Source organism: Acipenser ruthenus, chromosome 15 (assembly GCF_902713425.1).
Source record: "Acipenser ruthenus chromosome 15, fAciRut3.2 maternal haplotype, whole genome shotgun sequence".
NCBI lineage: Eukaryota > Metazoa > Chordata > Actinopteri > Acipenseriformes > Acipenseridae > Acipenser > Acipenser ruthenus.
The window spans coordinates 20797704-20808469 of record NC_081203.1 but is presented as its reverse complement, the minus strand read 5'-3'; the positions used below and the strand labels follow the sequence as shown (position 1 = coordinate 20808469).

General features: G+C 37.4%; 1 protein-coding gene across 29 annotated transcripts in view; it reads left to right on the top strand.

Moving 5' to 3' along the window:
- The first annotated feature begins 2862 nt into the window (after positions 1-2862).
- LOC117422475 (ryanodine receptor 3-like) overlaps positions 2863-10766 on the top strand; it is a 149217-nt gene continuing 141313 nt past the window's right edge. For 11 of the 29 annotated variants that reach the window (XM_058987392.1, XM_058987391.1, XM_058987404.1 and 8 more), the window contains exon 1: positions 2864-3025. In XM_058987392.1, the coding sequence (XP_058843375.1) occupies positions 2978-3025 (48 nt within the window). In that variant the 5' untranslated portion in view covers positions 2864-2977. Of the gene's footprint in view, positions 3026-10766 lie in introns of all 29 variants that reach the window. The other 18 variants (XM_058987409.1, XM_058987400.1, XM_058987396.1 and 15 more) reach the window with 4 other exon arrangements.

Sequence of the window (10766 nt, the reverse complement as noted above, 5' to 3'; positions counted from 1 at the left end):
GTGGAGAGTGGAGACAGAGCAAGAATCTGAGATTAAATTTCAGTTTTTACGCTCCGGTGAGTTGTTTCTCTGTATCTGCAGGGGGACAGTCTGGGCTCTATCAGCACTGTTCGTGGTTTAAACTCTTGCAGTGAAAGGGCGGCTGCCAGACATTTAGAAGCATAATGAAACAGGAATTGGCTGGGATCCTTTGCTTTTTACACGGCTGGCATCAAGCTGCATGCAACCTCTCATTGGCTTCAGTATCATTTTCACTCCTCTCCTGAGTGTTGTGGAGCAGCTGTTTCATTTTATGTCTGTGTATTATTATGCCTGCATGTTTAAAGTGATAATTCAATAAACCCTTTGTGCACTTCCATTCGTTATATAGGTTTTAAATGTGCAGGTTTCAAAGAACCACTTGTTACAGTAAATGCATGTCCATTCTAAAACATGATATACGGTACTACACTAGGTTAAAGAAATCTCAGTTTGCAAGCCTTGTTTTCAGATAGTGTTGCACTTCTTTGGTCTTTTCACCTGGAGTTTCTTTCATGTCATTAACTAACCAGCTGCTTCTCCTCTCCACTGACTTCAGCCAGCAACATGTTTTTGCCAAGAAGACAATGCTGAGGAGAAATGATCAGGTAGTGCAAGTCTACCAGATTTCCTGAATGTCAGGTGTGGAAACTGTCGTAGTACCAGCTATCATGTGACAAAATGGCTTTTTCTTGTAACTTGTACATTTGAGAACTGTGTAGCTAATGGATGTGGTAAACAAGATTTGTGGAATTATTTTGTTAGCTAATATCACTTTGAAGCCTTTAAACTGCGCCTGTAGCTACCAGCAAATATAATAGTTGTATTCTATTATATTTGCAGCAGTGTGGAGTAGTGGTTAAGGCTCTGGACTCTTGACCGGAGGGTCGTGTGTTCAATCCCAGGTGGGGGACACTGCTGCAGTACCCTTGAGTAAGGTACTTTATCTAGATTGCTCCAGTAAAAAACCAACTGTATAAATGGGTAATTGTATGTAAATAGCTATAGCTATAGCCAATAGCTACTTTTCTAAGCTAAACTGTGGGAAAGCTGAAATAATTCAAAGTGTCCACTAGAGGGTAGCACTGCATCAGGTAGAGAATAAGACATGAACGCTGTGTATGCAAGTATCTCTCTCCGTTACTTCAGTAGGATGCATATTTTTATAATACAATTGCAGTCCATGGTAGTAATATTGTCATTTTTGTCAGACTTTATAATAACAAGTACATACACTTAATCAGTGCCAGGACCACTTTGTTTTGTCATTGCTGGTAATGTTGTGCCCTGCTAATGGTTTCTTCAAGATAAATCACTGCTATAATAATAATAATAATAATAATAATAATAATAATAATAATAATAATAATAATAATAAATGATTACCTTTGTTACTTGTAACCTGACTAGTGGCTATAGATTTCAAGCACATTTTCAAGTAGTACATCGTAGACAAAGTGAACATATTTAATCCACTGAGGTTATGGTTATTTCAAACACATGACAGGTATCACAGTGTCCTGAATACCACACCATACACTACTATGGTTGAAGTGCAGTTTAAAAAGCTTGCTATCTCTGCCTGTGCATTGCGTGTGTGAGAGATATGTGATTAAGTGAGGCTCTACACTGCTGGATCTCAATAATCTCAGAGAGCCCCAGGGAAATTAAAAAGAAAAGCTGACAACATTGCTTTTCTCATGGAAGTACGCATTTCAATAGAGCCACAAGAAATAAAAGCAGATAATGAGATAGACACTGTTCCAAAATATCAGCAAGAATTCAGTAAGAAGAGGACACTGAGCAGACTGCCTTAGCTAAGCAAGGGGTTAATGACAGGGAAGGTGTCGAAGAGGTGGATATATATATATATATATATATATATATATATATATATATATATATATACACGTGTGTGTGTGTGTGTGTGTGTGTGTGTGTGTGTGTTTGTATTATACTAATGCCACCTTACAGCATGAATAAAATATATATCGTATGTTAATTACTATGAAGGTCACTACAGCTTTCACCTTCAGGAGTTCATACTGATTGGTGCAGGTGTGTTAGCTTTTACTGTTTCTGCTGTGACAGAGTTTGCATGCGTGTGGAGTTTTTTGTCTTTTGTCTTTTCCTAATATTTTGCAGGTTGGCATTAGCTACCCTATATTATTATTTAAAGTTTAACTGTCCGCCCTTCCAAAACAGAAACGCATGTGACAGATATTATTATTATTATTATTATTATTATTATTATTATTATTATTATTATTATTATTATTATTATTAAAGAAGACGACAAATAGCACTGTACGGTATACTATATAAAATTGGACAATGCTATTAGCCGATATTTTGCTGAACTGAAATAAAAATGTCTTGGTATCCCAAATTCCTGGTTTAGTGTACAAAATATTTAGTGTCAGCATTTTACAATACCAGCCTGGACGATTAAAAGGGATTTTTTTTTAAACAACACATTGTATCTCAGTACACTGCCACCGTAGAACCAATTCCTTGAATGGATTACATTTACAACCTTTGTATTGTAAACAATATATCTAACAAAGGGATGTCTTCAATAAACCTTTCTCAATCCAGAACTCAATTAAACTGGTAGCCCCGCTCGTTATTTCTTGCGCAAACAAACGACACAGCTGACGTCAGAAGTAAGGCATACAATATTTTGACTGCAAGACACCACGTATGCATGAAGTGTTTTCTACATTAGCCAGGTCGGCATTCCAAAACACCCTCCTGTCTCTGAGCAGCGCTTCCGCGGGTATTTGCAAATAACCACGGCGAGAGTGACACAGGCTGCAGTGCAGTGTACTTGCTCGGTCTCCCGTATATGGATGTGGATTAGCTATATGCTAATACTGAGAGAAGAGGAGCAGCACAGTCGAGAGCTGCCAGTGGTGGAGGCTAGCAGAGTCTGAGCGGAGCTGGGACCTCAACAGCTATGGCTGAAGGTGGTGAAGGGGAAGATGACATTCAGTTCTTAAGAACTGTAAGTAATGCATTTTAAATATCGATAGCTTTTATCGAGGGGTGCACTGCAACACGCTTTACTATATTTCTCTTCGAAGCAGTGACCGTGTCGCTTCCATACAAGCCCTTGGCTGCATCTTCTTCTTTTTCAGCACAAAACAATGCATGAGCATCACCTGTTTATGCACGAAGAGAAAGCAATTCAAACAGAATGCTTTGTTTCACTCAGCTGTGGAATTGAGCATTTGTTTGTGTGTGTGTCTACATCATATTAATATTTTATTTATTTTAACAGGTGTATATATAATGCTTTGTTTCACGCTGGAGGAATAATTTTGCAAAGGAACCTGTTTTATAGTTTGCTACAAAACACAATTTTGGGCATGAACTTTTTAGTTTTGCCTAATGCGTCTTTGTTTTGAATTCCTACGATATGACTGGTATATAGGCTACGGTACTTTTTCAATTTGTGTTGCATGTGTGTTGGAGAGGGGTATTAAAACAAAGTTTGCAATCTACCGGTGCATGGTGGATATATATATATATAGACCAGTATTAAGTTATAGAGGCTGGTGTAACCAAACGTTACTGTAATTGTGCAACGGGTCAGTATCACTTTGTCTTAAAAGACGAAAGATACTATCTTCTGTGCACGGTACTGTTAGCGGTTACAGTTCCACAATTAATTTCTATCAATTAGAGTGTCTCGATTTCTTTAAGGCTTTGTGTGGATCGCACTAAATACGACTTTAACAAGTTATTTTCACACATTAGCCTCTTAGAGATGTTTCTATTTTTATTTTTTGCCTCAGATTAGTTACATAGATTTGGTGGTGTATGGCAGTTATCTCTGTAAATGATACGATAGGATGTGATCTGCGTAGTGAAGAACTAGCGCAGCTGGTCGACCGGAGAACCATTGCACAGGGCCCGTCTGTGCAGGGTTCGGATCACGTATCCAGCGAGCACCTGTGCGAACATATTTATTTTCATATTAGGACTGATATTTAGTACCTGTGTGTGTCTATTGGACTGGGCTGTCTTCCAGAGGACCCGACACCTGTTTTTTTTCAGACGCTAATATGCCAGCATTTTTTGAGTGGCGTGATTGCAGTTGAGATATTAGGAATACCTCCATGTGTTTATTTGTTTATTTAAATTGTATCCAGTTGGATTATTTTAATTAAATACATACACACTTGTGTAACCGGTTTCTGGCATAACATTTCACAAAGTCGATATTATAAATCGGTAATCACTGCATGATTCAAAGTTAGTTGCCCGTGGATGTTGGTGAATAATTAGACGTAACAAATAGACTAGCTATTAATGATGACATCATCATTGAAGCATTTGGATGAAGTTAAGTTTGTTCGGGGTTGTATTATTCGGACACAAAAAAATAATAGGTCGAGCTAATGTTATGGTTATTTATGATTAAATGAAGACCTAGGATGTTACAGTGAACCTCGCAATATGTCACATTGTTTTCATGATTGGAAAGAGCTAGGGATTTAAGTACAATTTCAGTACTTAGCAATTACATACTCACGTTCCCTGCAAAGGCTTACCCTGAATATTCAAGAAGTAAATAGCCTAATGTGGAACGGATTTTCATCGCAAAGGTAACCGCGACTTCCTTACAGATTTATTTAATTTTAATCCAGTTTGTGTTGTATTATTATATCTGGGGATGCCTGATTCAAATGCATTGTAGCTGCATCGAGGTGGTACATATAGGCTTCAATTTGCATGACTGTTGGCAGTTTTCTCACATACAAAATCATATGAAAAGTAGCAAGTTGCAGAAAACTACACTGGTAATTAATTAACACTACAGTATTATTATTATTATTATTATTATTATTTATTTCTTAGCAGACGCCCTTATCCAGGGCGACTTACAATCGTAAGCAAAAACATTTCAAGCGTTACAATACAAGTAATACAATAAGAGCAAGAAATACAATAACTTTTGTTCAAGTAAAGTACAAGTTTGACAAACCACAATTCAATAATACAGCAGGTAATAGTGATAGTTACATCAGGATATGATTAAATAGTGATAGTTACATCAGGATGTGATTAAATACAAAGTACTACAGGTTAAAAACTTGGCAGATTACAGTATTCTGAAGTACAGGATTAAATGCAGTAAAATAGGGGCTGATAAGAGCAAAATAAAGCACATTTACATGAAGGGTGATAGTGACCCAGGATACAACTAAATATCGAGATTAGACAGCTGTAGACGGAATACGCACAGACAGGTAAATCAATATTATTATTTCTATTGTTTTTACAAAAAAAAATGCAGTTTAACCACGGGACAGATGGGAGACTAATATTAATAGTGTGCTGCTTGTCAAAACGCGTGTGTCACGTGAAAGCGAAGTGAATTCATTCCTCAGTATTTAATTAGAAAGGCCAATGCAATATCACTGCTGAGCGTGTTGGTTCTCTGCACAAGCTTTGCCGACCACGAGTAGTCACATTATTATGCCAAATATGTTCCCGGTAAGCGGTTTTATAATTTCACTACGTCGTTCTTTCAGCTGTTAGCCGTGTCTGTCACCAATTCTGATTAGCCATGCTATAAATCAGTTTACAAACCAGAGGGGGCGCACACATGACCGCAGTCCACTGCTAGTCATGGCACGGCACACGGCACACGGCAGCAGGCATCTGTTTTCAAGTCCCACTTGTTTTCATTTTTTGAGATTCCTTGCCATCTTGATTATCTGACGAATGCGGCTGCAATTTGTATCGCGTTTCTCTGGTGTCAAAGCTGGCAGCCAACCGTTCAAGCGGGGGCAAAGTGAACAATTGAGAATAACGTTGAGAGATGGTGATTTGGAGATTGCAATTAAACGCTATACAGGTCAACCAATAATCCCTTTTTAAGATTAATTATTAAAAAAACATTAAGTATACATGGATTTGTATTCATGTAAAAAAGCGATAAGTTTACTGTTTAAAATCAATTTGAATATGTGGGGAAAACAACTGGCTCGTGTTCTCTTACCTTTTAGAAGGCACGCATTACTTATGTCTCGTAGAGTAGGTAGTACGTCTCATTTTTCAATGTATCACTGGCGGCTGGTGGTCAAAAAAAAATGCAGCAGTAGAATCTTATTGTATTCGGACTGACAACACTTTTCATATTCTTCATTTTCTTATTTTTTTATTATTATTCAAGGCGACTTATAGGTGTTAAAGGACAGTACAGGGTTACAATGCAAGATGAATATTTAAATACAGTATAGTTTACAGTAAGGGCAAATAATACTACTAAAATACAATATGAAATAGAATGCAACAAGTTAGGATTACAAGAGGTTATATCTACAATGACACATTAGTAGTGCAATAGTGCATCAGCTGAGGATCCAGTAATGTGGTGGGTAGATTGAGGATGTCAGGTGTAGTAAGTGGAGGTTGATCAAGAGATCTACAGGTGCAGTCTAAGCAACTTTACCTCAATTTGGCTGTTAAACGCATTTTCTCCACCAGCCTACAGAGAAAAGAAAACAATAGCCCATGATAGTTTATTCTAATATACTTAACTGTTACACACTGACAGCGTATGTTTAAGAATGCACTGTATATAACATTGATATAGCATTTCGATTTCAAGACCACGTCACTAACATACTTTACATAAAATATTTTCTAAACAAAGTTGTTACAGCAGGAGAAAGGCAGACATCAAGCACATCCTATATAGATTTAATCTGCTAAATAAATGACCAACAAAATAATGATATACCGTACAGGTGAAAAGAAAGTGAAAGAGTTTACCTGCGCTGGGGAAAATAAACACACTGCTGAGGAAAACAATATTAATACAACTTACAACAAACACTAACAGAGAAAAAACAGCAACACCAACAACTATATTTATTCCCAGAGAAAGGAAGTGGTATCATAATATGAAACTTTGAAAATATATCTCACTTTACAGATGCTCCCAGTGTCACAATGCAGTAGGCATATGGGTGCGTAGTGTCTTCTGGAAATAGTTGTTAATCTGGTACATGCGGATAGGTGTTTCTAATCCGCAGAAAAGAGTCCTGTCATCCACGCATGTCAGCAACATGCTGACTTCATATCTAACTTTGTTTAGCTTTTAAATGTGTCCTACCATTATGATGGATTTCTTTTTTTTTTCTGGTGACTTTTAAAATTCAGAAAATGTAATATGAAATTGAATTATGCAATTTCCGTTATTCAACATTTCACATAATCGAACACACAGTAGCAGTGCGTCAGCAGGGGGCGGGCAGGTATGGGTTGATCCTCCAATTAAAACGGGCTCAGACTGCATCACCTGTCATTGCTAGTACTGTGGTTAATAGCAGGTAGGAGTTTATAACAGAGACTTGCCTCCACTGAGGAGTCAGTACTGCTGTTAATATAGGAATGTTAAATCTAGGGTTTGGTAAAAAAATATTTTTTTCTTGCAGTGTAGACAATATTTTTGTTTTTATTTTATTGAATATTATTATATTATAATGCTACACAACTATATTATATATATATATATATATATATATATATATATATATATATATATATACATATATATATATATATATATATATAGGAGTGCTCGAGACCACTTTCAATTCAAACACAAAATGTCTCGTTTTCAATCACTCGACAACACCCACAGTAGAGAAATGTTCATAATGATCAACAAAATGAGAATACGTTAAAAAAAAAAAAAAGAAAAAAAAACATACCCCATTGAAACACATTTTCCTTAAATGCATTCATTTTTGCAGTTCATTATCTGCCCATCTGCCCAGTTTAATTCACTTGCAATTTGAACCTATGAACATTTTTTTATTACAGATGCTAATATCCATATATTATAAAAAATAATAGCTAGGCTTCAGTGAGTTAAAGGAAAGTAATTCCATCTGGGGTTTCTGCTGATTGTTGAAGCAGAACATCTCGTTCTCCAGGCAACTTCTCTCACAGACAGGCCGCCTTCAATCATGCTGATAGCAACCAGGCCATCTTCATTACTCAAGCGGGACATGGTTGTATCTTTCGTTGTTCTTACGTTAATTAAAATCAGGTCTTTTCGAATGGCTATTTATAAAGTCTAATTGTCACCCTTTGCAGTGATTTGTATTTTTTATAGTATGTTTTTATGACTTTCTGTATTGAGTACTAACCCATGAGATGATGGTTTAATGGATGTGTGTATTTTGGCAAGCGCGTTGTCTACAGTATGCCTGCACCAGCATGCTAATGCTTTGTGACTGGGTTGTTATGTGCTAGATACTACACAATGATGTTTTACCTGGCAGCATCATTAGAAAATATAATTGTCTGTTGACAGCTTAATTATCAAGATGTTGTAAGAATATTAAATTATGCATTAAACATTATGACAGCGTTTGACATTAAGGGACTTATGTTGAAGGCTGGGTTGTTTTAAGATGCATATTGGTGGTGGTGTTCATTTATTTGTCATCATTTATAAAGAGATTAAACTAATTAGAAGACAGACACAATGTTTGACTTATACCTTGAGCAAGGTACATATGTGTCTACTTGACACTCAAACATAAAGACTTTAGAGTGAGGTGTTTAAAGCTTTAGTAATTAACTTTTTCATGATACTGCAGATATTGACAGATTGGCTGTCGACCATGCATATGAGAAAACCCATGCAGAGGGATAAACTAGGTAATTGATGGCCGGTTAATCTCTCGACCAGCAGCTTTTGCCGACTGGGGTTGGGTGTTCAGGGAGTAAGGACGATAGAGAGAGGAGCTTAAAGAAATAACAATTGCTACGTGTGCTGGTTCTACATGATAAAGATAAGAAAGATAAAAATCAAATGCAGAATACATACATACATGTCAGCTTTTTATAATACTGTCTTTTAAAAGAGTCACTCCGAGGGCTTTGGCTTATTTGGAGTGTATTTTGTTCTGGAAGCCTCAAGCATCCATACAAACGACTTCAAGGTTTAAAATTAGACTTTAAGAAGCTGATGCTTCCACAGTGCCTGTCTGCTTGCACACTGTCCCCTGGCACATCCACAGGCTGAGGTTATTGCATCAGCCACTACGTCGTTAACTTCAATTAATGACATTTTAACTGCAGAGGACATTAACTATTCTGGAAGCAGCACAAGCATCTCTTCTGGAGTGCAGTAGTAAGACTGTAAAACTAAATTTAAATAGTATTTATTTATTTTATCAAGATGGGATTTGACCACAAGAGGCAGAAAATGAACAGAATTCTTCTTCCCTGATCAGTTCCTAGATCGACGAGTTGTTATATTCTGGGAGGTTTACCGTGTATGGCTAAGTCATTTTAGTGAAACCCCAGACTAATGCTCATGGGGGACTTCAATCAAAAAATAAAGCACCTGCGTTCTGTCCTTGTTCTATGAGGACATTAAACCAGACTCTGTATTTGTGTTTTAAGTTAAGAGCTGATAGATTGTTAACACAAGTTTAAGACTCTCTTACTACAGCAGTGATGTGCTCTGGAAATTTGATTGAATATCGCTGTAGAACAACACAGGGAATAGAGCACCGCTGTCTTTTTAAAATTGAATCGACCTCGATGTGCTTTCAAGAGACACACTCAGGCCTTGTATGTCAAGTCCAGGGGTATTGGGGCAGTACCTGTGCCTTCAAGTTTAGTCTTACCAGTAAGGTGCAGTCACTTCTTGCAGTGTGTTCCCCCCCCCCGGTGAGGATACGGTTTGGATACGGGTCTGCTCTATGTGTATGTTCTCGCTATGTCTCTGGGGACTGTTTTTAAAAACTCCACACAACATCACAGCTGACACTGACTGCCCTGAACTGAAGCTGAATTCCAAGACCCGAGGGAGTTTGGGTACCACCAACTTTTCAAAAGCTGCTTTAATGATTCTGTCACAGAGCTATGAGGAAAGTGCTTCAGGGTCTAGTGTTTCAAGTTCAAGCTCAGGTTACTGTCCGTGCTGAAGTTCTGGTCTTCTGCAGTGTAGAATCTACACCAGTATTGACAATCCATGGCATTAAATTATCAGAACCACCAGAAAGGAGTCAAAGCAGCAGCTTCAGCAAACTACTATAATGGTGTAAAAGACATGAGACTCAGGCTTTGACACAATTGAAGGATGCAGTAGAGAAAATATATAGCTGGAGTGCTTGCCACCTCGTCTTTGTGAATAAGAAAGTTGTTTCTAATTGGAAAAAAATACTTTAATCTGGTACCATTTCATACAGTCCATACTGTACCGTAGGCGCAACTTCAAAGAGATGACATGCTTGCTTGGTCCTAATAGTTGTTTTTTTGACTGTATAAATCCTCCCCCCTCCCCACAGTGACTCATGTTCATAAACATTCATCATTGTAAAATATATGCTGTAAATATTTATAACTGCATTTATAACTCCATTATTTCGGTACATGCTTTTAAAGTAAATCTCTATTCTTCCCTGATGCAGCCTTATCCCATCTTGCCGTGTTAAAAGCTGACAGATCAGTTACCAGTTATCATGTAACTGACTTTGATAAATGCCACGTTAAGAAAAAGTGTGTGACCCACCAGGCCAGCTAACCTTTGAATAGATCCCCTTCACTCCTTCTGTCCTCAGTCCTCCTTGAAAAGAAAAACGTGTTGCTTGAACCCATTTATACTACTTCTGCTTCAATAGCCTTTCTTGGTATCATAGTCCATATGTTTTGTAAGCACTCCGGATTCCAGAATGTACCAGATAGCAAAAACTGTGATAACGTTA